The sequence below is a fragment of the Corvus cornix genome, chromosome 2 (assembly GCF_000738735.6).
Source record: "Corvus cornix cornix isolate S_Up_H32 chromosome 2, ASM73873v5, whole genome shotgun sequence".
NCBI classification, from domain to species: domain Eukaryota; kingdom Metazoa; phylum Chordata; class Aves; order Passeriformes; family Corvidae; genus Corvus; species Corvus cornix.
In genome coordinates, this window is record NC_046333.1 from 106,733,771 (window position 1) to 106,761,623 (window position 27,853).

Sequence of the window (27,853 nt, forward strand, 5' to 3'; positions counted from 1 at the left end):
ACAAGTTTTTGGAGAACAAGCTCTCATGAAACCCACAACATTCTGAAAGACTCTTCCACTGAAATGTATAAACTTAATTTATTGCATTTAAGTAGATTTTTGGACTACAAAATTGCTATTTTATAATAAAGTATATACAAGACATTTTGGCAAATAGTACTAAAAATATTACAACTTGTGATGGCTTCCCCCTAAAAATAGAGACAAAAATTGCATTGACCTGCATTTAAAATTAGTGTCAGTAGTTTAGCAGTCCATTCTCATACACATCACCTCAATTTCATTGACAAAATGCTATTCAACTCTCACTACAGCTGGCTTAGGTTTCTGGAGAAAAAAGATGCAACCTCTTGAAAACAGAAGTGTTTTAGTAATATTATTAACACATCTAGTAATACTGCTACTTGAGCCACACTTAGCATTTCCTGAGTTTAAAGCTATGTCCAAAGCTGCAGCTGGTACCTTCTAGCTGAATCTGTGCAGGAGTCAAGTCTGTGGTGGTTACAGTGTGATAGTCATAGAACGTTGCTGCGCTTCAGTTCTTAAGAGCTGGGCCTAAGCCACAGTTCAAGGAGTCCACTGAACACTGTTAAAAACTAGAAGTAGAGGAGTCTCTCCCGTTCTGTACCTCTGGTCCTCTCTTGTGCAGCACGAGTTTTAGCTTTATTTACTGATGGGCCTGAGTGAGAGAGAACAAAGTTATCCAAAGGCTCCACATTACAGCTGATCAGTCATCAGGAAGCATGCATGATCTTCGTGTCTAGGGCCAGCTTAACATTCAGAAATGTGCTTCTGCTCAGCTGTTAATAACTCTCAGCAGCAACAAGGGCAGTGGTAGATGAATCCCCACCAGTCTTAAACTGAGCCTTACTTAATGGGGTTAAGTCTACCTTTAAGGACTACACTATACATGTGCATTTCCAAATTCAAGAGGACAGTGCTTGGACCATCCTCACTGCAAGGTATTACAGCTGGTGATGGGGTCAGTGGCTCTGACCCAGGAAGAGGTGACGGGTCCGGGGAGATGGTCCCAAAAGGAGTTGCCTTCCTGGGGTCCCGTGTCTTCCTCTCAGCTGCTGGCAGAGGGGCCCTTGCAGAAGCTGTCAGCTCTTTAGTGATACCAGCTCGTGATTCCAGCTCAGCTCTGCAGGGCAGCCTCCAGGCCAAGCCAGACCAGAGAGAGAGACAAGAAGGCCCGTGTGGCTGGTTCCGCACGAAGGGAGCTTTATTGCATGTCCCCTCTGGCGAAGGGGAGAGCCAGGGACAAGAACCCTCTCTGAGCCACAGGGGCCCATTGATCTTGCTTTTATAGGAACACAGGGGATCAGCAAGGGGACCAATGGATTACAGAGGGTCTGGGACAGACAAACGGGTTACAGAACGATCTGCATAGTGTCTCCCAAAGGATTGTGGGTCTACCTTTCCTCGCCATGACTCAAGAAGTAGTTGCCTTTCCAGGGAGTCCTGCTGGGAGATTGAGCAATCTCCTTATCTCAGCAGACATCCCTCCAGGGCAGTGGCTGGGCATACCCCACAGCAAGGCAAGATTGTTCCTGCATGTGCAGGAACAGTGTCCCACGGGAGGTTTGTTACTTCCACCCTCCATCCCAGTCCCCAGGTTGAAACATGCAAATCATGCTGCTCTCTGGGGGCCACAGGGGCCCAGCAGCCACCTTCACAAAGCACAGCAAAGTGCAGCCACATTGGCCAGGCTATGCTTGCTTCAGTTCAGCAAGCCCACCACAGTGAGCTTACAGTGCCACCAGTCAGCCTTTGCTTTCCAAAAGACAGGCACCTTGGATGAGAGGGGCACATTTAAGTGCTGCTTTTCATCTCTGCAGTCCTTTCCATGGCATGGAAAGTCCACAGACAGCAATTTTTGTTTGAAGTGTGGTATAGAACAGGCTGTCACATCTTACCTATGTAACTAAGGAGAACTGGAAGAAATATCAGTCCATGTGTTGCTCCCAGCACAACCATAGCTAGATACATCCTGAAGTAGAATATCTTGAAGATTTGAGATTTGGAAAAAGCCAATACTACAATTCCTCCAAATTTGGTCAGTGTGATACCACTGAAAACCTGGCAATAAAAAAAAGTGTTTTAAGTGGTAAACAGAGCTTTAGGTAATCCATTCCCTTCAAGTATGTAGCATTTGGTAACATTTCTGTGTAATCTAAAGCTCCTATATGTAGTATTCCTCCTGCCCTGCCAGTCTAGAACCAAATCAAGATGTACTCAGGAGAAGAGCTCATCTTTTTGGTCCCACAGGACAGGCTCAGTATGATTAAAAATCCACTTTGATCTCTGCAGCCACCTAATTAATTTTTGCTTGAGCCAGATACAGATGAAAACCATTACTTAAATTAACTTGTGTTCCAGTGAAATTCTGTATGTGGCTGCAGTACACATATCACAAGAACTGTCCATTCCAACCCCATATTTAGTTTAAGATCAGTACTGCCTAAACACTGAGCCCTGCTTGTTTTCTACAAGCTCCAACTGCATCCCATATTCACAACAACCTTTCCTAGTCACCTCTGACTATCTGGAAGAGAAACACTTGAACTTTAATGGGACAATTTGAGATTTATCCAAACTACTAGGTCAGCTAAAGCATTTAGCTCTTCTCTACTATTAGGTAGTAGTAACATGAGATTAAAAATGAGTCTTCATCATCCCTATTACTAGTAGAAGCCTGGGTTGACCTTAAGAGCTTTAAGCATTCCAAAAAGAAAAAGGCAAGGCCATCTTTATGTCTTAAGACTATCATCTATAATATTTCTTAAAATAGTAAAGCTGTTACTTGGCTACTCATTTTTCCCTCCCCACCCAGCAGATACTCACTGAGCTGCCCATGTGAGACAGAGCTTCTTCTGCACGCTCTACTCGACTGCCCTTGGTACTAACAGTGAATGCTCTTGTCACATGACTGCAGAATTCCACAGCAATACCACAGCTCTGGAGAGTGAAAGGAAACACGCATGAAAACACCAGTTAAAGGAGCACTTTGATGGCAAGGTCTCTCTTCAGAATTCGGGATGAGCTAGAAAGATTCCTATCACCTGTGATCAGTCCTCAGGGTAAAGTACCATGGGAAGTTACAAGCTTAGTGTTAGTTGCTTCCCAGAGGCTGTTGCAGGCACTGTGTGGTGTTTTACCACCAATCGCTGCTAACAGACAAGCAAACAGGAAGCAGAACATGACATTGTTTCAGAGGTCAAAAGTTTCCTGATGTTGAAGCAAGCTGGCTTTGATGCAGTGCATTGCAGTGAACATTGAACACTAGGATCAGTTTACAACTATCAGGTGCAATAACATTGCTTTAGAATAACACTGAATGTACATCCTGATTTGATACCATAACAATTTAGCTGATCAGTCATTTACAACACTAACTGAACACTTAGCTAATCTTGGCCTTACCTAGTAGATGCATGCTTGAACATACATCTAACTCTAACATGGGCCAGCAGTTTACACTAACCCTCAGACCGGCCACAAACCTCTAGAGAACACAGTAAGCCAGAGCAACCAATAGCTGCTTGCTGGAGCTAATTCTGGAGTGCTTTACCAAGGCTCTCTCTGTCCAAATGATTCCATTCACTTATGCAAGAACAATACTGGTGCTAGCATATCCCAGATCTACTCTGTAGAACATAAATATAGCAGAAGCCTTAACACAGACTTATGCATCCTCCCCCTTCAGCATGAACCACCTGTGTTGATGTGGAGCAGCACCAAGCCTAGATAGCAGCAGTAAAGCTGTTGCTGCAAAACAGGAGTGACCTCCACCAGAGGCAGTATAGCTTCAGTTCAATTGCTGTATTTTATCAGTACCAGGACTAGTTGTCAGAATAAACTTGTTTTCTCTTCTTCTAGATGTGTTAAGATAGTTCCAATTACTGTTCAAATGCCTGTCGAAGTTTAGTAGCAGAATACTGCTCAGTATCTCGAGTATATATGTAGGACACAGAACTGCTCAAAACTTGGAAAGAGAAGCAAAGGGATGTCTTGTTGACTTACCATGACAAGATTTACTAATGAAACTGCATTCAAGCTGATGCCCCAGAGCCACATCACTCCAAACATGTTGACGATGATCATAGCAATAGTTATTGAAACCACAACAGCAGCCCATACTTCAAAACCAAGAAGCACAGTTGTCACCAAAAATATTGATCCCAAGGAGATGCAGAGGTTAAAGATAGCATCATGCACAATTGTCAAGTATTGTTCATAGAAGACATAAAACACACTGTGGAAAAGAGAGAGGTTGGCATTAGCTATCTTCCCTTTTGTATGCTAATATTAGATCAGCTTCTGTGCTAAGGATAAAGTAGCTCCCCCCTGACAGAAGTCACCAACAGAACCTGGCTTCTTTGTATCAGTGGAATGTCATGTAACAGCCAGCATTCTGTAGGAGTCAACTCCTCACTAATACCTCAAATAAAGATTGTGTCTCAAAGTCAGGGTAATTCCCATATTTCAATATAAGCAGCTACAGTAGATACCAGGAGGTAGGTCCTCAGATCCACTGTGATAAGTACAGGTAGGATCCTTTGATGCAAAGAGATCAGTATTTCAGATGTACAGATACCAACTCCAACACAATTTTAGTGTAGTAGTGTTATACTTGACATTGCTGCTGCATTTGCTTTACATTTAAATAACTTATTTGAAGTCAATACATTCACATCACAGCTTGCAACTACCCATGCCAATATATCTGCTTATGTTAGAACTATTGAACCCTACTATAAAAGCTAGGAAATGCCCAAAAATGGAGCCAGAGCTACCTTTGTAGTGAAGGATGTAAGTTAGTTATCGATTACAGTAAAAAGAGGCCAGTGCTACAAATGTAAATTTTATCTTTCTGGTTTTACTAGAAGTCCCCAAATCTCTGCATTACCTTCTGCTAGGCAAAACTCAGGTTTCTAAAATGTTATTAGCCAGCTCCTTTTCTGTGTTGCTCAAGTATTTGTCACCAAGGCAAGAAACATCTAATCATACCTGTAAGGAAACACCCGGTAGTTCTTCTCTTTGATGCCCATGGTTTCAGTAATGTTGTCTGCTATAATCCGAGCTTTCCTCATAGCATCAATAAAATCAGATGATGTTTTCAGTACAGTATGGTAAGTCATAAAGTAAGTGGCTCCAATGTCAGTTTTGTTGTTTATAAAGTTGACAGCAGAATTATAGGCAGCATGTCCTCTATAAAAACAGGGACATATTAGATACCAGTGTCAGCACCATTGAAATTTATTAGCTTTTATAATCTTATGGAATTATAGAATGGTTTGAGTTGCAAGGGAATATAAAGACAGTCTAGTTCCACCCCTGCCATGAGCAGGGACACCTTCCACTAGACTAAGGTTGCCCATATCCCATTGCACCTGGCCTTGAACGCTCGCAGGGATGGGGCACAACTTCTCTGGGCAATCTGTTCCAGTGCCTCACCACCCTCATAGGAAAGAATTTCTTCCTAACATCTAATCTAAACCTACCCTCTTTCATCTTAAAGCCATTCCTCCTTGTTTATCACTACACCCCCTTGTAAAAAGTCCCTCTTCAGCTCTCTTGTAGGTGCCCTTTAGAGGGCTAACAGCTGGTAGCTGTTTCCAGCAGTTTCCAAAACTATACAAGCTTCAGAGCACAATACATTTCAAGATGGCACAGGATATTCTAGACCAGACTGACCATAGACATTGTCTCTCTGTACAGGGAAAAGCTGCTATTCCATTCAGTTGATGATGCATTTGTTCTTTTCAGAAAATACTACAGAACTGGTGACATGTCCATGTTTGTATGGCTTTTAGGAGGACATTAGATATCTAACCTTGCAGACAAAATCCAGAGCAAGTATCTCTGATGCACTGGTCTGAGCAAGGTCTATAGAATAAGGCTCTTACCCTTTGCCACATTTAGGATTAGGGTTGTCCGACAGGAACATTGGCAAAAAGGTCATGAAGTCTTTGCCCTGGGGTCTCTGCTTGCCTTCTTGAGTCAGTGGTCGACAACTAGTGCAGGATGGATCGCTGACTGAAGAAATATAGGATAAAAGTCAGCTACAGGATCAAGTATTCTTTTTCCTAACAGTAGTAACTTCTGACTTGCATTACTACAGGATGCAATTCCATAAAAAGCATTTTTACTGACGAACTAACTGATCCATCCTGAAATTCCATATAAGCTTCGTAGTCCTTAATTTTATTTATTGCTACTACTTTATTTATTGTTACTTTTATTTATTGCTGTCAGAGACCTCTTACTTGTGCATTTATCTTCATTAGATCTGATGAGAATTGCACCAAACTGAAGGACCTGAATAAAACCAAAGCACCAAGTTTGTGGGCTCTAAGAAAACCAACAGAAGGATCAAAATTTTTACAGCAAGTTACACTGGCTGTCTAGGTAGGCTGTTTCCAACCTGCAGCATTCCAGCAGAATATTTAAGCTCACTGGAACAGCAGTTCAAATAAATTAAGAGGGCAATTCAAGAGGTGCCTCCTTACAATAAGGAAAGGTATTCACTTGGCTCATACCATGAGCAAATTTTTTGGCTGTGAAATGTATAAACCAAGCTAATCCACTAGCAACTGGATGGATGCCAATACCTGAAGCATTGCAAAACTGCCCAGTGGTATTGTAGACTCTGCAACAGGACGACTGTGGCTTCACCCAGTCAAAGTAGTCATCAATCCAGGACGATGGGGCATAGCCTATCCTCGTGCTAATAAGAGTAACATAACATATCCATCATCAGTAATTTTGTGTTTCATTCCAGAACACGTCACTTGATCTCTCCTGTGCCACCTTATGCCATGTCAACTCATTCTTGTCAAATCTGCTCAGTCCTCCATATAGTCCCATGCTCTAGTACCCCATCCAAGAGCCATAGTGCTCAGGTAGCTCATAACACTGCAGCTAGCAAACAGCAGGAGCGTTTTCACTGCATCCAGTTCTACTGCCAAGCTCAGCTTTCCATTTCCCTGCCCACTCTGTTCCCCATCCTATTCCACACCCTGTTGGCTCAGTTTTCAAGCAAAGCTCCTCCTTCAGTTAGGCTGAAATGAACTACAGTAGAAGGAATTGGGAAAAGACTTCCTTGAGTTGTTAGCTGCAGAAAAAATTCCTGCTTAGCCTCCCTAGGCTAGCCTAGTTTATTCACCAGGTTTAGAAGCTGAGCATGCAGTCATTTTCCAGAACATCATAACCCTACTGAGAGGTTTTCACAAGTTTCTCTTACTACCATTCCAAGATTCCTTGAAGGATCAAGCCCCTTTTCCAAACCCAAGTACACCAATGTATCCCCCACCAGTCCAGACAGGTTTTATCCTCGCTCTAGAAGACTGTCACACAGCTGCTTCCAACCCCTTCCCTCCCAAGCCCACAACATAAAGCAAATACAACAGAATGTCAGTTTACAACCAACAGCTGAGCCTGAGCTAAATCAGGAGGATACACCAGTCAGCTACATCTCTTCCATGCAGCTATGCAGAGACAAGCATAAAAGACTTACTAGCTACCAATTTCCGCAGCATTGAAGACTTGCTGGACAAGTGAATCATTATTACATCCCATTCCACCACACACCATGTTCTGCCCTTCCAAAGAAGTGTAGTTGTGTCCTTCTTCTAGGACGAAGTAGACAGGGGGACCCGCATGCAGATATTTGCTGATGTGGCTGAAGTAATCTATTACATAGGAGTCCTTCAAGGGAAATTTTTCAGTTACTATTATGGAATGTTCAGGTAGCACAACAAGGTATCCAGGTTTCAATTCAGCCACAAACTGCTGAACAGTGACACGATCATAAGACTTACATCTGGCATTGAGAGAGACTGATCCAGTCCAATCTCTACATTGTGCATAACTGCAGCACTGAATGACAGGATACCCACAAACACTGCTATCTGCAAAAAAGCAAATCCATGGACGTGAGAACTGTACAGAAACAACAAGCAATAGGAGTCATTTGCTAAGCTAATAGGAACCATGCAAAGAGGCTCTAGTTTGAATATGCTAGCCAGGCTTAGTACAACAGTGCTAGTAAAATGTACTTAACTCCGAGGTCCCTTTGGAACTGTAAGGAAATTTATTCTTAGAAATCCACAGTGAAAGATACAAATACCTTCTGTAAATAAGCACAGTAACCTTAAACTGAATCGCAGACTTGGCAACAACACTCTGGATTAATGCACTGTAGAAGCCAACACATGCTGATTTTTTTACATAGGCTAAAGTAATTCGATTGTCAGTAACACAACCCTTAAATCTGGGCTTTAGACAATCCATGATCAAGCCTCTATTCACTGAAATACTTCTGAAGTTACAAAAGCTTATTTCTATACTAATGCTGAAAATTAAATACTAGAAGCTTCATTTGTTTCACTGTACTGAAGATTTTTCTTCCCTGTTTAGGCCTTCAGGCTCACAGCTCTTTTGCTCAAGTTTAGATGACTGCTTACTTGAAATAGACTATACATACTACTATTGGTCTCATCCAATCCTTAAGCAGATATGGAGAAAACTGATTTTTGAAGAACAGAAATAACATGCTCTCAGAATGCTGGACTCCACCCGTTTCTTCACTGCTTTTGATGCAACACAGAATATCCAGTCTATTCCTCTGAAAAGGGATTAAATGCCAGAGTTAGTGCAGTTCTGCAGATGTATTCATCCCCACTACACTGCAGTTACAGCTGCACTTATACTCACCTCTTGACGCTTAATATCCAAGCCCAGGAGACTCACAAAGCAAGTGACTTGAAGAATAAAGTCTATGAGCACAGCCATTCCAGCAAACAGGGAGAACGTGTGAACCGCTGGCATCGTAGACAGTGTCCCTGGAGGAAGCGACCCAGTTTGTTAGGAGAGCTCCCTTCTCCTAGAAATGCATGAGTATTTTCTAGACAAACACCCAGTTTAAGTGGTAGCCTTACAGCAGGACAAAGGGCCTGTATTTTTGGAGCAAAAGAAAGAGCCCATACAAGCCTGGCTACAGCTGCTGTCTTTGACCTGTTTATCAGCACTGAGGCTGTGCAAAGGAGTGACTAGTTCTAAGATATTTCTCAATTCCAAAGTTAGGTGCAGACTGTAACACAGCAGTTAAGGAGTGCCGTCATGCAACATCTTGCTTCCATATTAAGCCATTCCAATGCAAGCTGATCCAACAGCAAATTACACTGCAGGTAAACAAAGCCATTACGAAAGAAGGCCAAATTATACTTGTAGGGTAACAACATAAGATTTACCTCTAAAACATATTGTAAAGTGAACCTCAAATGCACATCTGTCATAGGGGCATTTTTCCAAGCAGTGGAAGATGACTAAATGCAATGTAGGAGTTCATACACACTGATATTTGATCTATTCATAAGGTCAAATTTACTTGACAGTTATTGCAAGTCAGTAAAAACCTCTGCCTTTGCTGGAAAGTTTGACAGATTCAGAACGGGATCTTTTTAACTGTGCCAAATTCTTCAAGTACTCCAATGCCTATCCTCAGCAGAAGTCAAGTTTAACTTGATTATAACAACAAACAACTAAGTTAATCTGCCTCTACAAATTCTTTACTTTTATATTTTAGTTTTGCATTTATTCTTGCAACATGCAGTTTTGATAAGGCCCTTATCTTCAAATATTAAAGGAGTCTTACCAAGGAAGAATGCCACAGTCTCCGAAAGGGATGAGAGAAACATACCAGGTGCCACATCTCCCAAAACTCTGCCAATCTGTTGATCCAGAGTTTCACCCTGAAGGCGTTCATCTCTCTGTTTTAAGGCAAAAATGTATTATTAGGAATCATGCAATTGATAAAGCTATTTCATATGGCTTTAAAAAACCCACAACTTGAAAATATCCTAAACTCTCCTGTTGTTTTCACTGCATTAACAAGAGGTAGATAAACAGCTGAGACTCTCTAAAACAAGAGCAGCCTGAACATTACTTGTTGTCTTGCTTCAAATTTAAAATATAGTACTAAGTTTAGTACTTCAGATAAAACCACACACTTGACAGAGGCAGTGACAGTTTCAGTGGGTTATTGAAGCTGTCAAATTAAAAAGCTGATTATCCACTAAGACTTAGTGTCAGAAGTCCCTAGTCTTAAGCATGTAGTTTAGTTCATGACTACTGCTTACAATATGCTAAAATTACAAGTGACAAAAATACCAGTTGAGTTCTACAACTGTTTTGATATCAAGCAGCAGTAAGAAAAATGCAGAGACATAAATTGGGGTTTTTTGTGAAGGTAGAATGTACACAGATTCTTGGCTCTCCTCCACTAGATATCTTGTGAGAGTCCAGAGCTGCTCAGATTGAGCTGAGCACCGGAGTGCAGGAGACTTCCTACTCCAAGCTTACAGACTTCAAAAATGACAGGCATTTTTAGAAGAGTCTGTATGAAAGAATAAATACCTGAAGTGTCTGAACCATAATGAAGATGTTGTCCACTCCAATAGCCAGCACCAAGAAAGGAATTACTTCTATCACAATCAGTGTCAGGGGGATTCCAAAGTAGCTGAAAATGCCTATAGAACATGCTACTGAGCTCAGTACAATCAGGATGCCTGCAATGCCCAGAGAGATCTTCGAATCCACCTAAAAAAGTTGTACTGAACATCAGCCAAACAAGCATCATCCCACAAAACAGATTATAGCAAAGGCAAAAGCCATATTCTTACATTTAGTCTACGTAGAGGAAAACTTTTCTGGGTTTTTTTGAAGATCCAAATATTAAAAAAAATAATCAACCTTGAAGCTACAAGTCCTAAAGCTGATATTAACTGAACATCTCAAGTGAAAGAACTTAGTTGAGACTATGAAGCACATATGAATTGTCTAATACAACAAGAACAATGCTCCTCCTAACTCCTGCCCAAGCAGGACTCAGTACTCTAATACAAAACTGAACACCAGCATTCTGCAAAAACAGGTAAATCACTCAAAGCTATCGGCAAGCTCTAGCTTCAGTCTTTATAGCAATGAAAACTCTACACATACCAGCAGTCTTCTACAGCTCTGGATATGTCCCAAAGCTATGGAGATGTACACAAACATCACAAGATAGCTTATCAACACAACGCTAATATCACTGTTGCTTTCACGGTTGATCTCATCTTCAATACTCCGTTCAGCAGAAAATGATATAGTTAAGTTTGAATTATTATAGCTCTTCAGAAAGTTAATAAATCTAAAAAAAACAAAACCAAGAGGTCAGTCACACTTTAGAGGATAAAACATCTTCCACTAGAAATACTTGAAAATCAGTTGATGGCAAATTTACATCATCTGTGTGGCACTGTGGCCAGTACCACTGTGGTACTTTGAGGGACCACTCTCATTTTTAAAAGAGAGGTGCTGGCTACACATACCTACTCTATTCTAAGCACTAGAAGCACACTACACTGAAATACTTCCCATGTTCTCTCCAGAGTTTGAGGACAAACAGGTATCTTGCATGAGTTATTTCAAACTCTAAGTACAATTTTCCTCAAAGATAGACCTAGGAATACACACATGAAAGATGACTACAGCTTGCTTGCAGTACAATTTATTAGCCCTTGTTTCAGTTTCCCAACTTGAGAGGTGTTTGTGACACAGGCAGATACTTGTCATACTTTTATTTTGTCACAATTTTCTAGTACAGTAGTTTTTATCTGAACTGACAGCCAGAGCAACTGGCCTGTGCAAGCTAGCTCTTCAAGGGGGAAAGGGGATGAAAGCCTTAGATGCTCACCTGGATGGCATTTTAAAAATTGAAGGTGAAGAACTACAGCATCAAGCTTGACCTTTCCACTCATGGTAAATGGTCCAGTAAATTAAGAGTCTACCTGTGTAATTCTAGCCACAATAAAATAGATCAAATCCTTTCTGAAGTTACTTATTGGCAAGTACTACTGGGCTAGATGATCACTAAGAGGACTAGAACCTATGTCTCAAAGCAAACGAAGTGTGCCAGACAAAGTGAAGGTCTTATGACCAGCACAGTCTGTTTTAACCAGTTTTTCTGCCTCTCAAAAGATCCCTGTAGTTATACTGAAAAAATGTCAGTACAGGTGTTTCTTGTTTATCTACATTTTAAGTCTTGTATGTATTTCAGAACACAGGGAGACTACTCACTCTTTTTCCCATGCCAAGGCTTTCATCAGCTTTTTTGAGTCATTGTAGTAGTTGTTCACAGGAAGAGTAATAACAAGAGCTGTAGCATTATTATAGTTATCATCTATAGAAGAAAAAAAAAGTTTGGCATTAAAAAATGGAACTTACATTCTATACATCTGTATAGCAGATACAGATAAGTTCAAAATTAGCATTGCCCAAAGCAATCCCATCCCTACAAATCCACTGAACCCCCCTGAGTTCTCAAACACACTACTGAAATAAGAACAGAAGCTGATAAGCATTCCAGATTGTATTCAAGAGTAATTATTCATTATTTAACATGCTCATGACACCCCAACATTAAATTGTTGCATGGTTAGACAAAGAGCTACTACATAACCACTGCTTATGACTTTCCATCAAATGAGAAATGTGGCCTCCTAAACACTGTACCTCTTGCATACTCAGATTTTACTCAAAGTAAATACAAATCCTCTACAATTTAATAAAGAAGTGCTTGCCTTTAAACACTATTTTAAATATATCAAACACAAATATACTACCAAGTTATGTTTAATTAGATAAATTGCTTGAACAAAATCCTGGCTTCAGAGTAATTATGAAAGAATTTCCTTTGTGAACATGTTAATCTATTCTTAACTGCTTTGTCAGACCAGTGACAGAACTTTATTCTAACTCAAAGCAAAATACACATATATCCCAGCACACCAACCTGAGTTACTTCAGGTCTTTATCTTTCGCCAAGCCCAAAGTAGACTGAACATCTGTCCTGTTGACAAGTGTGTTCCAGTTACACATTGCTTGCATTTTGCACTTCCACAGTAGTCTGCCTCCAATCCCAGCACTGGTCTACTGAAAACTTACTTTAAACACCCTTGCTTACTGAAAGTTTAGCAAAACTCCAGTTTCTCTGGAGTGCATTTAAACACCTGTTTAAATCAGAATGCACCTTTAGCACCAAGGACAGCACACAAGTATATCCTCTCAGACCTAAACTGCAATACTGAGGTTTGCCACTCACCATCATATCCTCCCAACACCAGCCATGGAAATACAGGTCCACCAAACGTTCCTAAGCAGGGATCGTGAAGCAAGCTCGTGTCATTCAGTGATGCTGGAGCCCTAAAGAGATCACCAGCAATAATTGTTAGCTTCTGCTTGACAGCTGAGGCACAGCACAAAACAGAAAAAAGCTCTTGTGCTACCACTGAAAATGAAGACAGAAACAAGACAAGACTGCTAGTGGTATGCTGCCCTCGTGCTACATTTGCTTTGAATCTTTGAACCATTTTAAAGGTATCTGCCTTATAGCCTTTAAGACAAGGAGTACCTTCTAACCAACTGAACTATAAACTAAAGTGAAAGCTTAGAAACTGATCTTCCGTTCAGAACTCTTCAGAGGCATTGAAAACATGTTTGTTTGTTTGAGGTAAACCAGTCAGCATCCATACCAAACCACGTTTAACTGGCAACTTGATTAAAAACCATGTAATTGTACTGCTTACCGAACACAGTATAAGAAGTGAGTGTGGTAATCAGCATAGACAAAGAACTCATCCCCAACAGTGTGATCCAGAACAGAATGGCTGTTCTGAAAGTAGTTGAGTACGCTCAGGATAGTGCAGTTGTTGTTGTAGGGAGCAAGAGGAGCCAGGCAAATGTCCTTCAGCATTACAGTCTCATTGTCATAAGAAGCAGTTATGTTGACAATAGCATCCTGCAAATCCAGTACCTTTAGAAAAAACAAACCATAGCTTAAGAGCAGCACGAGAAAGCACTTCCCTTGCAAGACAGAACTTAAGTGCAGCTATATTCCTGCAAGTTTCCAGAGATAGAGGCATATGTCAATAGAAGCACGTTACAAAACATTATTTCTGTGTTCATACTAAGAACTGGGACTTAAGCTTGCAAGTGTCTCACTAACAAAGGTTTTCAGCAAAAAGCTTTCATAGTAAGACTAGGACTTTTAATATGAACATCAAGTGACTGTTTTGATGGATACATAACATTGCAGATGGAAGCCAACTCCATGTGGTTATACCTGTTAAGTATGCTTAGGTCTTTGCTCTTGGAAAGTCCCAATTACCTGATGGAGAATATCTTTGGTAAGGGGAGGCCCAAAAGGTACATCATCTCCTGATGGGTAAGGTGAGTATGTCTCTGGGTGGCTCTTTGGTGCTTGAATAATAACTTGCTCAGTACGGAAGAAAGGCCCAAAGTGCATGTCAAAGTATTCCTTCTCCTTGCGGGCTTGGCTGCTTGGGGCTGACCAGAGATCTACAGGATTTGTAGTTGCTTTAATATATACAAAGCCTGAGCAGCACATTGCAATGAAGACCACAGAGAAGAGGATAACAGGACGTGGATTTCTGACACAGAAAGCCCCCCATGATGTGAATGTCATCCTCAGGCCATTCTCAAACCTTTCACCAAGCCTTTCACCACAGGTAATTTTTCCTGCAAGAGCAAGAAGTAAACAGTAAATGTTTGAGAAGTCAGTTAAGCAGCATTTTCTTGGAGCCCACTCAGAAAGATGAAATTTTATTCTAGCTCTGTTTGTAGGAAGCAGTAGAAGCTATGCCTCCAGTGACAGTCAGACCCTGGGACTAATCCCTGACTGAGGCCAAGGGGGCAGAAAACAGCTTGTACCTACACTGCCCCTTGTAATTAAGATTGTCTTTGACAGCAGTAGGTGTAGCAAATAAAGAAAGAAGCAGTTAAAAGATATATACGCAATAAAACAAGCTACCTCAGCTGCTACACAAGTTAAACTACAGTTCTTTCATAGGATACTTTAAATGGATACATGGATGAGTTAAAACATGACCAAACTGATTTTAGAATCATGCTGCCCTCCCCACACCCCTGCAACAAAGCCCTCCAGAACTTCCTTGGAGCTTAGCTAGATCCATGAAGTGTGTACCCAGGGCTTTCAGCATCCAGTACAGCAGGGGTAAGTACTACTCTAAAAGAAGAGATGCTGGTCAAAAGGCTGAAGGCTATCTAGGAACAGGCTTTTAGCCTAACAAAGCTAGAACTCCAGAGCCCATCCCTACAAAAGGGATGCACTTAAGCTGAATTTCTAACAAACTTATTACTCTTATCCAAGCCATACCATTGTCGCCGTGGGAATTCACAGAAAAGGCTACATTGCTGTCAATTGGGGTGTACTCCGAGACAAAGTGCCGCCTCCTGCAAGGCGAAAAGCTGTGTTATCCTGCTTGTCCTGAAAGGCATCTGTACTGTTTGTACAACAATCTCCAGCTTTATGATCCTCTGGAACAACATACAGCCATGTCAGCTGTCTTAATAAACTCTTCCAGCTTACATCAAGCACAGCTTCTTTATGCACATTTAGAATATCACTAGCATTAACAACAGAGAGAATATCTTCAAAGTGATCATTACTTGAAATTCGCAGGAGATTTTTACTTTAGAAATATGAACCAGGCATCTCAAACACACCTATCATTTCATAGTGCCCAGTAAGGTAAGGCTGCTGAACATGTTTCAAACTGTCATACCCACTATCCTTTTCCCTACAGACTTAATTCTTATTATAGAACAATTTTAGTTTCCTGGTCATAACTCAATCATAGAATCACAGAGTGGTTTGGGTTGGAAATAAACCTTAAAGATCATCTAGTTCCAACTCCTTTGCCATGAGCAGGGCCACCTTTCAATGATCAGTTTACTCAGAGCCCCATTGAGCCTGGCCTTGAACATGTCCAAGAACAGGGAGTCCACAACCTCTCGGGGCAACCTCTTCCACTGCCTCACCACACTTATAGCACAGAATTTGTTTTCAACATCCAATCTGCACCTACTCTCCTTCAGTTCAAGACCATTGCCCCTTGTCCTGTCACTACATACCCTTGTAAAAAATCCGGCTCCATCTGTCTTGTAGGCCCCCTTTGGGTACTGGAAGGTGCCGTGTAAGTAATCCCTAGAGCCTTTTCTTCTCCAGGCTGAACAGCCCCAACTCTCTCAGCCTGTCTTCACAGGAGAGGTGCTCCAGCCACGTGATCAAGGGTGATATGCTATAATTACTGGAAGCTCAGCTTTCATTTAGGTTTTTTTTTCAAAATAGGAAACTAGGAAAAAGTATTCATGACTTCATTTGCAATAGGGCAGTAATAGTTTTGTTATGAATGTGTGTTTTCCCAGACTTCTGCATACTTGCTTATGAAAGTTGAAGAACAGTGTATGTGATTCTGTAGCTAGGAAAGCGAAGACAGTTCTGCATCAACTAAACCAACTTCTGCAATCACTTTCTACTAGGTGGTTTTCACTGCTAGAACACTCCCTGTCAGCATATGTGGCATCTGCTACAGAACATGACTTTTGGCTGGCTGAATTAGTAAGGACATAAGAATCTGACCAGGGCAAAGAAGTTCTCAGGGATAAACAAGTGACTTGAAGAGCTCAGCATTTTGAATGCTTTACCTGTAACACCAGACTCCAAAAACCAGTGCAAAAAATATGAGAAGAAAGCCCATGTAGGAGATCCACATGATGACATACACAGCATCCAAGCCAAACAACAGCCAAGGAGGAGGCAGTGGAGGGGGTTGAGGTTTCGGACCACAAACAATTGAACAGTCCTGACAGCTGCATGGTCCTGTTGAATCATCCATGGACTCATTACAGCCTTTGGTAGCATTATTCATAGGATTCATGCCAAGGACAGGAACATCTGTGACAAATCACAAGTTGCAGAGCCAGTTTACTACCAGGAAAAACTCAGACCTTCACAGTTAAGTGAGTTAACCCTTTATATGAAAGCCCCCAGCCCCTATAAAGCGTAGCATTTCTTGGTCTTACAGATGAAGACTCCACTGCCTTTTCCACAGCAGGTCCCAACTGTTTACAGTTGGCTAATATATAAACAACTTGTCATGTCTATAACACTTCAGTCTGTAAAAGTAATAAGCACATACTCCTATCATCCCAGCAATGATTTGTCACCCCCCTTATCTGTTCACATTGTGAAATGTGCAACAATAATTTCCTTATAAAGAAATCCTCAAGGATGAGGGTACTGCCCGTTTCCCAAGGAATACAAGTAGCCAGTTTCCTAAGTGCAATCCATCATTAATGAGTTCTAGAGATTTATACAGTAAGAAGCCACATAGAAAAAAAAGCATGGTTTCCAAGCAGAAATCAAAAAACCAGATAAGTTAATCTCACATTGCTTTGAAAGCCTCTGACTGCAGACTTTCATTTGCTGGGCAGCTGTTTAAAAATCAGTGTTCTATCCACACAGCCTTTGACAGGAGCTTCAAAGGCAAGGACTATTCTAAGTTTCTTACCTGAAAAGATTGGAATTATGCTGAAAGGAGTTTGTCCATTGTCTTTACTGAACATGTACTCAATCCAGTTGGTTGCACTGCAGTCCTTGACATCCTTCCCACACAGCAACCCCAGTGCTTTAACATTGCTTGATGGAGCCTCCACATCTCTGCAGGCATTGTACATTGCTAGGAAGAGTCATTAAACCAATGTTATATTTGAGTAAGCATTCCAAGTATTTCCAACATTACAGACTCCCCAAGTTCCAGGAACATACTTACAGCTTTCAAACAGAAACATCTTAGGATAGTGAACTAATGCTTTCAGTTGTATTTACAGTATTCAAGGTTGCAATGCTTTGTTACAGCTACCTTGCTCTGAGAAAGCCACTCAAATCTGCATTATGCTAGGACCTACTTTTCTGCTTGACAGGAAACATTACCTAATATTGTTTTCAGGGAAAGCTATGAAAAGCATTTAAGTACTTTCAACTTGTAGGCCATATTTGACTTTCAATTGTCTCAATTTTATTAAAGGTTACGGCAAAAAGCATAAAAAGACTGAAAGCTTGCTACAAAATCAAAATACAACCCAAATATTCTGTTCTCTAAAAACATCTGATTTTGACAATGGACTAGAACAATCCATTTCAAGACTGTCTCCTAGAGAACCACTGTAGTACACCATGTACAAACTTTATTATCATACTTGCCAGACTGTTTTAGTATCAGGTAGGCTTTGGACATTCAATACTTGGCAACAACTTTATTTTTGTGAAGTTAAAGTCATCAGGGTTATCACCTATTAGCCATTTGTATAGATGTTCAGCACCAGCTGAACCTTTAAAAACACTGTTAATTTAACAGTGTCAGTGTAATGTCCCTTGTCCAGGCAGAAGTTAAGTATTCCATAAGTTTTAAGGGGGACCTGCTGTTACCTATGTGAAGACTCAAACTTCAAAAAGGCAGTCAAAGAGATGTTTCTACCTCCCAGTTCTTTCTGAAAAAGCACTGGTCTTGTTACCAAAACCCAAAGTAAATTAACACACTGTTTACTCACCATTTGCAAATCGATCTCCAATAAAGTACTCCAGCTCTGTAATGCTACTTCTGTTCTCTTTTAAAACGGGATCATAGTAAGGTATGGTGCTTGTAACATTCAAAAAGTCAGACTGACTTGGACTACAAGTCAGTTCACAGAAGAGGTTTATCAAGTTGTAAAAACACGATGGACATCTGGGTAGGAAAGTCAACGAACAGCAATCAGATTAAGAGGTAAAGGTGCTATGTAGGTCAAGTCAGATGTGCCTTGCAAACAAACATTCTGTTCAGTGACAGGACAAAATATTTAAGTTCTGTAAGCTTTTAGTAAGCACTACAACAATTGTTGTTGATGCTACAGACAAACAACTCTAAGCACCATAATTCACTAATTAAATTGTCTGCCTCAAAGAGGAGATTCAAATAATTTTACTAGAATCTGAAGAAAAACTTAGCTGATGCTAGCAGGAAGACTTCTTAACATCTTAGTTAGAACAAGACCAAATGGTACTTTATGTTACCCTCCTCTCAAGGTTTCATTAGATAAAGTAGTTTGAGACAAACTAAGGGAATGTTTATTCTACAGCTAAGTCAATCCAGAGTGCAAGTAGATGTTTCATGACAATACAGCCTGCTGCTCTAGATGAGCAAGTCATTCCAATAGTTTGCTCCAATAATCCTTTAAATGAAACCAACACTTTTTCTACAGTCTACTTGAAGACAAGTGGTTTGTTACTCTGTTACAAAGCTAGGTGTTTTGCCATTCATTAGCATACCTGGAGAGAAACTGCAGAGGCAGCTGCAAGCTATTTTTCAAAGTCTGAAGCTGATGAACATCACAGCAAGTGCTAACATTGCCAAAGAATAAACCTGGACAGAGTTCCTTAAAAAACCAAAAAAACAAACAACATTAAGATCAAGAGGAAAAGAAGAATAAGCATGTTTAAGACTTCAGAATCCATTACAATAATGGGCTGTGCTTCAGCATATTTCACAACACAGTAGCTGTTGCTGTGGGAGATGCATAGGAGAAAAACAGTCCAGCAAACAAGATTTTTGTTTAAAGACTGGAGAGAATAATCACTTCTTTCACTTCTTTTATTCAATGCAGCACTTCCTTTCGAAAAGCTCCTTCAGATATCTTTAGTCACCAGGGTCTATATATAGAGTGAGAACGGTATTTGAGAGCCTATTGGTAAGAGGACAACAACACATATTTATCCAAGTTGAAAGTATTCCTGCAGTTTATCCTCCTCCTGGATAGTATCAGATTTCAAAGTCTCAGAAGGCAAGCCACTAACCACAAAATCACCAACTACCTGGAAGAGCTACTTCATGTTCAGTTTACAGAGGAGACAAATGTATTTAACACAAGTATAACTGATAGTAGCATCCAAGAAATGTACATTAAGTCTTCAGAAACAATACACAACAGTAGTTACCTCAACTAAATATTTAATGAAGTCATTCCTGTCACCAGCCAAACCACTGTTTAACTCTGTAGTTATTTCACTCTTTAAAACTTTGAACTATCAGATACCAGAAGGCAAGCCTGGCAATATTATCCTGTGTCGTGCATGAAATACATAAACTCTATTCTGACTGTGATTTTGTTCACTCTGGTAGCTAAAGCCCAAGTTAGAAAATACAGTCTCACACTAGGCACAGCTACTTTTGTCCAAATTTGCTCCATTTGAACAAGAGTCAGTTAGCACCTTCCTTTATCAGGAATGATCATCTGAAGGAAAATAGTTTAGCCCTGTCCTTTAGAGATCAGAAGGGCATAACTGTGGAACATACATTTTGGGAGAGCCTTAAAAAAAGCAATCTGATTAAAGAGTAGTCAAACCAGTGAGGAAAATTCGCAGGAAAGTGAACAAGTCCTATATTTAAGGTTTTGTCTGCGATAGCCTCTAATCACATTTTGGAGACTTCAGGTATCTCTGAAAAGGAACTGAGGTAAATCACCTTCACCCAGTTGGACCTGAGAAATCAGAGATAATCTGTCTACTTTCTCATCAGGTTAGGACGAGAAGTCATAGCACAGGTCCAACAGAACTCAAAGAATTCTAAAGTGTTGGAGATTTTTTTAGCAGCAGACCTCCAAGAGAAGCTCACCTGCATTAAGTCATAGCCATCTTCTGGTAGTGCTTTTGGTGGTCCATCATAAGCACAGTTGTACCTCTTGTCTCCAGAAGCAACTCCACATTCTCCATACCAGACACACTTTTGTGGAAGTACCTAATCAACAAGATAAATGATTAACTGCAAGGAATAGTTGCCAAATACCTCAGCTATTGTAGAATTGATGTGCTACTACTCCAAAAGCCTCTTACAGTCCAGATTAGATAATTTCCTGCTAATTAAGTTATCAGTGTGTACTACATAAAACACCCATTAAGAAAAGCAGGTGTTTTTGACATGGTGCACATCAGCACTGATCTTCAGCTCAGCTCCCCACCCTCCCCTGACCATTACAGAAACAAGAAGTGCACTGCCTATAGTTAAGATCAAGCATAAGAGTTACTTAAGAAAAACCTAAATCAGTACCTGAAAAGCATCTTCAAGTACAAGGTGGTTTAGAAAAGAATTTGTTCATGCAAGACAACAAAATAATTTGGGGGTTAAACTGTCACATTAGAGCACATGACTCAGTGCACATGGAGAGAAACTCATTGTTTATGTGCAATTTCACTTCCTCCTGCCACCTTTTGATCCTTCCTGAAAACTCATTACAGTGACAGATTGAGCAAACAGCATAGAGAGGATTCTGAAATAGAACTTCATGGATCTGCACTTGCCACACATCTATTGTCACAGTCTCAAAGGATGCCTGCCATCACCACTTTCAAACCTAAGCATGGAACATTTAAATGGGATTATAGCGCTATGAAAAAAAGCTTAAAGATGTTTTAACTTAAGGGACTATTGATAATTCAGAAATTTGTTCTTTATTATGTACATAAAAGAAATTGAAAAAGGGCAGTGGCACCTTGAAACCCTTTTATCTTTGTTCAGTGATACTGACACTGAGATATCCAAGATACTAGCCAAAATATTTATTCTGAAAATTAAAACATTTAATGCAATAACAAGTTATTTACAGCAAAAGCTTTAAGACCACTCCAAGGTTTTCCTACCACCTGGGCTGCAAGCAGAAAGCAGACTGCACAAATATTTACTACACTTCTGCCAGCTCTGATCAGGGGTTTGCTTACTACAGTTTGAGAGATAACTGACCTATTTTGATCTCCTTAACAACCTTGACCCAGCATTTTTAGAGATACCATATGTGTATGCTGCAAGGACAGACTGCTGTGCTTTGTGCTTGACCATGAATAGTATTGTTTACTGACCAGAAAGGCCCCTGAAAGGCTGTATTCACAACACCCAAGAGCTACCCAGAATTACAGTGCTTCCATAACATCCATTTTTGTGCTGAACAACACTGACAGTTCTTCAAAAAGTACGTCAGTAGTTAGTTGTTTATCAGGGACAATAACCATCAACAATTTACTCAACCCAGAACTTGTTTCCTCTTTAACCTAACCAGGGCAACATAGGCTGACTCAAAGTTATTCATTGCAAGCCAGGTCTAAAAGTCAGTTTAAGTACCACTTATCTAGATCACCATTTCATTTGTCTGTTTTAGCAGTTCTTCTATCCAAAGTATTGCAAGTTGGAAAACACTCCTTAAGACTGCACTTTTAAACACTGAATGCTTAACACCAGCATAAGACAAAAAGTCAAACTTCCGTAACTCGTAGACAATTTCTCAAAACTACATTGTAAATCTGTGCATGCATCAAGTTAATCTAAGAAGTTTACACTATGATGCAAATGTAGAAGTCATCATCTTCAGCTCTGCTTCCTCACAGCCGTATGCCCCAGTTTTAATAGCAAACAATCTGCTAGCAGTGAAAATGGTTTTACTGTTTGTACCAGCATCAGAAGCAAATTGTCTCTTCACAAGGAAGCACAGATTCACTACTATTCCTGCAAAAGGGCAAAGAATTTGGAGCTGCTTCACACTGCCCATGAGAAAAGGATTAGTTATTTCTTCAGTATCAGGCTGGCTTCCACGTTTAGTCTAGAACAGTTTGTAATCATCCTTTCTATAAAACACTTTCTGTCCTTCATTAAGTTTTGTTATCTAACACTTCTTATTTTTTAAAACACAAATTCATCAACCTACTCTTTAGAGAAAGACTTCACTTCTTCCAGAGTCAAAAGTATGGGAAAACTGGTAATGCAGTTAAACTTATCAGGGCACCTCTTGCATAGAAAAACTTGAGTAAATTTCAGCTACCACATCAACTGGACTGATAGTTCAGTTGTTTTAAAAACATTATCTGTATTTCAAGGCAGCAATTCCTTGGTTATAGCTACATGGATACAAAACAAAATACAATCTGTATTATGTCTATAAATTTACCTACAAGGCTTTCTGTCACCATTTTCAGCACAGAATATAAAACAACTTACTTGCACATGACACTTGGTGATGTACCAAAATGTATTCAGCTAAACAAAAGAAAAATAAGCAAGACAAGCTTTGGCCTAGTATTAGTTTACATTTGAATTTGGATAAAGAATTTCAAATCATATTTCTGAAGTTCCACAAGAGTAAAACATACAATGGAAAAAACAACATTTGCCACTCAAACTTTCAGCCTGTTTAAGAAAAGCTGAACAGATCAGCTGCTTTAAACTACTAGAAGAGCACTTAGGCCAAGAACTGCAAGTCTGAATATTCTGTTTCAGTATTAACACCAAGAACGCAGTTTCAGAAACATCTTAAGATTTTACATTTATGTCATGACCTAGCAGGATTTCACTAATAAAAGTGTGAGTTTGTTCCCTGAACCAGTAAGCTTTGGGGATGCTTGATTTACAGTGGTTGAACCAAGTCAATAAGCCTAAAAACCACCAAATCATTAGACATCAACAGCCTAAAGTCAACACAACAGCCCTTGAGGACTAGCAAGTTAATAGCCTGCTTACCATTGAGTCAGCCACAAAATAACAGGAGAGGGCTCATCTCCCATGGTTGAGGCAGTATTCAGGGACACAAGTAACTACTCCACTACCACAGATAAGATATAGCTGATAGTTCTTCCCCTTGAAAACCCTCTAGTAAAAGCTAGATTAAGTTACAGACTAAGACAAGCACTTTGCTCTTTCCATTCTTTCAGAAGAACGCTCCTATGAGGGTAGGGTGGGATAGGGATGAGCAAGTGTGGTTGTAAATAAGCCATAGTTAACAAAGCTGCTGCTTGCAGAGTCAGACTTTTAGGTCACATAGTTGCTCACCTGGGTATTAAGTTTCTTAAGTGGGTAAAAGCCTAGCCCCAAAAGTAACAGAGAAATGCTATGTTGAACCCAGCTGCCTTCTAAACAAGGCAAAATACTTATAATACTCTGTAAGTAACACAAGACTCAGTTCATGGTTTTGGATTCTGAGTGTTTTCCTTTTAAGATCACATGACTAAGTACTTCATATATTAAAATGGGACTTTCCTAAGTATTTCATAAAGCAACAGCAACATAACCTTAGATTAAGGCTGTTCCTTCCTGCCTCTAGCACATCTTCGAAACCATCTGTCAGCACACTAACCCTCACCCTCAGTACATTCTCAGAGTTCAGAAAACTGTATTCCTATTTCTGGCAGACTTATTCTTCTTAGACTCTAGAAGAGAAATTTCACCTCAAGCCCTTATAAAGAACTTGCACATGAACAAGTATGGACATTCCACAAAAGTTCTGTTAGAGCTTTCTGGTTCCCAGGCATTATCATTCACTTGTAACAGAACTAGTGTTCCAACAGATCATAAACACCTTTACTTCAGCCCAAGTTTCTTCAACTATAGGTTGAAACAAACCGATAATTTTCGACACTTCCAGCAACTTTCGCCGCCACTACCACCAATGAATACATAGCTGTTAAACAAAGAACAATGATGATGCTGTACACAGAAACAGCAACTGTTTGTGGTCTTGCAAATGCCAGATGACAAGCGAACACTGTTTGGCTCTTCAAACTAAGATTACTAATGTATGGAAAAGGCAAGAGCATCAGATACAGCTGTTTCCCCTTCCTTCATCTAGGATGATGCATCTGGGATCTTGCAGGGCAAAAAGATCAATCCAGGAAAGAGCACACCCTTCCCCCACACTCCCTTTAATATCTGCTATTGTCGACTAGGTTGAGAGTTCTAAGGAAACACTCCACCACCCTTAATAAATGGGAAGACTGGTTTATGGAAACAGGTGACCAGTCAAGTTCACAGATGTGCCCCAGAAGTTGCATATTACCTCACAACCCTTCTTGCAGGGAGAAGGAGGTCCATGGACTAAAGGAAACTTTACAGGTTTAGTTCTTACTCTTTGCCTCTTTCAGTAACTTGTTCAGAGGCAGCCAATTCAGAGCCATGCTTTATCTGCCAAGCTCCTCCTGTTCCTTTCCTCATAGGCAGGAGACTGTTCCCTTTCAGATGGAAAAATCATTACTACTCCTGGTCAGGCAAAGCAAGCCACAGTTCTGGAGTTATCCAAGTACATTTCAGATGTCACAGTAAAGTCAAAGGCAAGTAGGAAGAGGAAGTTGCAATAATAGTAATAAAACAGTATCTGTGGACACAAGCTGATGTTAGCTGACAAGGATGCATGCATGATCAGAAAGTGCAAGGTCCCTAACTAGCACCTGTCTGCAACTTAGTCCATCTGCACCAAAACAGCTCTGATGTCCTGCAGGTTAATAATAATAATGCACAACACCTGGATTGTTTTGGCTACTACCCAGCTAAGTACTATTCAGTTCTACCAGTCCTTCCCTTCAGTCATCTCTCCCCTTCTAAGGCAGCTTCCTCACTTTCCATCCAGAAAGGCTGAACAAGTCATTCCTGATTTTCCAGGAAGTAATTTAGGTGAAGTGGTTACTGTCTTGTTCTGGAGCTACACTGCCATCCCTAACAACGAAACTGCTCCACACAGGCATTTCAGAACTTTGTGTCCAAGGTCAGGTAACACCACACTGCAGGCCAGTGGGCAAGAGCAGCACTTGTCGTTAACATTTTCCCATGGGATTTCAGAAAATCAAATATATCCTGCAGCTTGGGATCCCAGCTTCTGATAGGAAACCCGTATCCAACCTTGATTAGCCAGTGGTTTAACAGCTTGTGATTTAGTATAATTATATAAAGATCAATTGCAATAGTGGCCATTAAGCACACAAATACCATCTAGTGCATTAGGACAGCCATAAGAAAACAAAATAGTAATGGATAGCTGGCACATATCTTGTACCATGCATTGTTCAGAGTGAAAGATACAGGCTGAACACTTCAAGTTCACTGTGAACACATATATAATGGAAGGATTGCAAACAGAAGTGTCACTCCAGTCCACCAACTGCTTTGAAACAGAAAAAACATGACATACGGCACTTCGGATTACAAACATCACAACTGAAAGCACAAAAACATTACATCACCAGTACACTTGAGGGAGAGAACAGGTTCACCTTCACAATGCTTCTCTTCTGCAAGCATCTAACACTATATAGGCTCAGCCTAACTGAAGGACTAGCTTGTCTTTGAAAGATATCAAGGTCCTCTTTGTGAAGTGTCAGGCTGTAAATAAGAGTTAATGGCAAAAATCCCCAACAGAACCAGATTCTGCCTTCTTACAGTACACAACTGAGATCTGCATGGTTAAAGTAATTCTGTAAAGTTTACTTCGAGGGACCACAAAGCCTCTAAAAGGATTCCCCCTAAATATTTGGGGAACTTATTTCAAGCTCCTCTCGGTCAGTATCCTCCTGATAAGATTTCTTTACCAGCCTAGGACACACCTGATTGCTCCAAGATGGTATCTCCCTCCAAAAAACATTACATAAAGGTGCATTGGTTAGGTGTGAAGTACCATTACTTACTCACCTGAAGACTATGAGTCACTACTAACAACCACCTTCTCCAGTGGTAATAGAAGAATGAACTCCTAGTTTCATGTTCAAGCTCTTTAAAAGTGTTTTGAAGAGGATATTAGAACAGAAGAACCTCAGCACACACACAAGATAACAAACTCCTATATTTAAAAAGGGCTAATCATAAGACTCGACCTAGAAAGTATGTTTTCAGTGTAGGTAGAGAGGGAAGAAAGCCAACCACTAAGGCTTACAAGACACTCCTTGTTTCTCCAGAGGAATGCGGAGTATCCCGCTCCTATCTTGCACTACAGCATAACAAAACATGACAGAGGAGTGAATGTTTTACCGTATTTTTCCCTAAAGCAGCAAGAAGTCCAGCATACTCTAGTCCTCAATTTTAAGGAAGCACGTAGTGTTACTACTACACACGAATAAACAGCAGCTCTCACTCCGCACAGACCATTACTTGCAAGGAGCTGTCACCTACGGCAACTTACACCCCAAGCAAAGCGAACCAGACACCGAGGACATCTGCAAGCCTCAGCCGAGCATGTGACTGCGTGGCCACTCACATGCACGGGGCATTGCATAACCAGGGCACGCCACGGGAACGCGGCATCCCGGGGGCGACCGCAGGGGACGGGGACTGGCCAGAGGCTGAAGTTCGGGGGTGCTCCCCGACAGGCCCGCTGTGCCACTGGCTGTCAGCCCCGTCCCGACGGGGACCAGGGGCACGGGAGAAGGGGGGCCGAGTCCCATCGGGGGTGAGGAGGGAACACCCCGGTACCTCGCTTCAGCTTCACGCCGCCCCGAGCCCAGGGGCCTAACCCGGGACACCGCCGCCCTTATCCAGCCCCGCCACCTGGGACATCCCGGCTGCGGGATGCGGGGGGGATACCGCGGGTCCCCCCACCCCAGGCAATACCCGCGGGACCCCGCTGCCCACCCCCCGCTCCCTCTCCTCCCCACAGTGCCAGGAGGCCCGGCATTCCCCACCCCACGGCGACCTGCCGGGAGGGACCTACCCGCACGGGCAACAGAAGCAGGAGGAGGAAGAGGAAGCCAAGGCCGCCTCGCCCGGGGCTGCCTTGAGGAGTCCCCATGGCGGCGCGGACTGGAGCGCGGAAGACCGGCAGACGCTGCGGGCAGCAGCACCGAGCGGCGGCGAATAGAAGCAGGAGGAGGCGGCAAGGCAGCCGCGCCAGCGCAGTCCGGAATAGCCGCTCCCGCCTGCCGAGGCGGAGGCGCCAGCCCCTTCGAGGAGAGGCCGAGGGCCGCCCCAGTGCCGCCGCCAACCGCGACCGCCTGCCCGCCCCCAGCACCGCCTCCCTACTTACTGCCTGCCCAGAAACACCGCCCCCGGCACCGCCTCCCCAGCACGGCCTGCCCAGAAACACCGCCCCCGGCACCGCCTCCCCAGCACGGCCTGTCCCGGCGGTGGGTGGGGCCGCCCATCACGCCACG

General features: G+C 41.5%; 1 protein-coding gene across 1 annotated transcript; it reads right to left on the minus strand.

Annotated features, from left to right (window-relative positions):
* Positions 1-59: 59 nt before the first annotated feature.
* Positions 60-27,641, minus strand: NPC1 (NPC intracellular cholesterol transporter 1). The gene is made up of 25 exons (XM_039568920.1): positions 27,415-27,641; positions 20,580-20,702; positions 19,238-19,344; positions 18,481-18,656; positions 17,442-17,609; positions 16,576-16,825; positions 15,245-15,321; positions 14,216-14,586; positions 13,635-13,861; positions 13,151-13,251; positions 12,127-12,229; positions 11,008-11,197; positions 10,423-10,605; positions 9,662-9,776; positions 8,722-8,849; positions 8,492-8,632; positions 7,827-7,916; positions 7,523-7,713; positions 6,618-6,733; positions 5,913-6,042; positions 5,014-5,214; positions 4,027-4,258; positions 2,848-2,961; positions 1,920-2,082; positions 60-679 (listed from the first exon to the last, which is right to left on the minus strand). Exons 1-25 carry the CDS (start codon positions 27,490-27,492, stop codon positions 597-599), a joined length of 3,858 nt encoding a protein of 1,285 aa, XP_039424854.1. The 5' UTR covers positions 27,493-27,641; the 3' UTR covers positions 60-596.
* Positions 27,642-27,853: the final 212 nt, after the last annotated feature.

Bases quoted from the DNA above. Each gene is read 5' to 3' on its own strand.
- NPC1 (XM_039568920.1), bottom strand. From the start codon at position 27,492: ATGGGGACTCCTCAAGGCAGCCCCGGGCGAGGCGGCCTTGGCTTCCTC. The intron at 20,703-27,414 runs GTAGGTCCCTCC...CTTGTTGATTAG, and splicing joins TGCTTCTGTTGCCCGTGCGG to GTACTTCCACAAAAGTGTGT. The intron at 18,657-19,237 runs GTATGCTAATGA...TTTCCTACCCAG, and splicing joins CCTCTGCAGTTTCTCTCCAG to ATGTCCATCGTGTTTTTACA.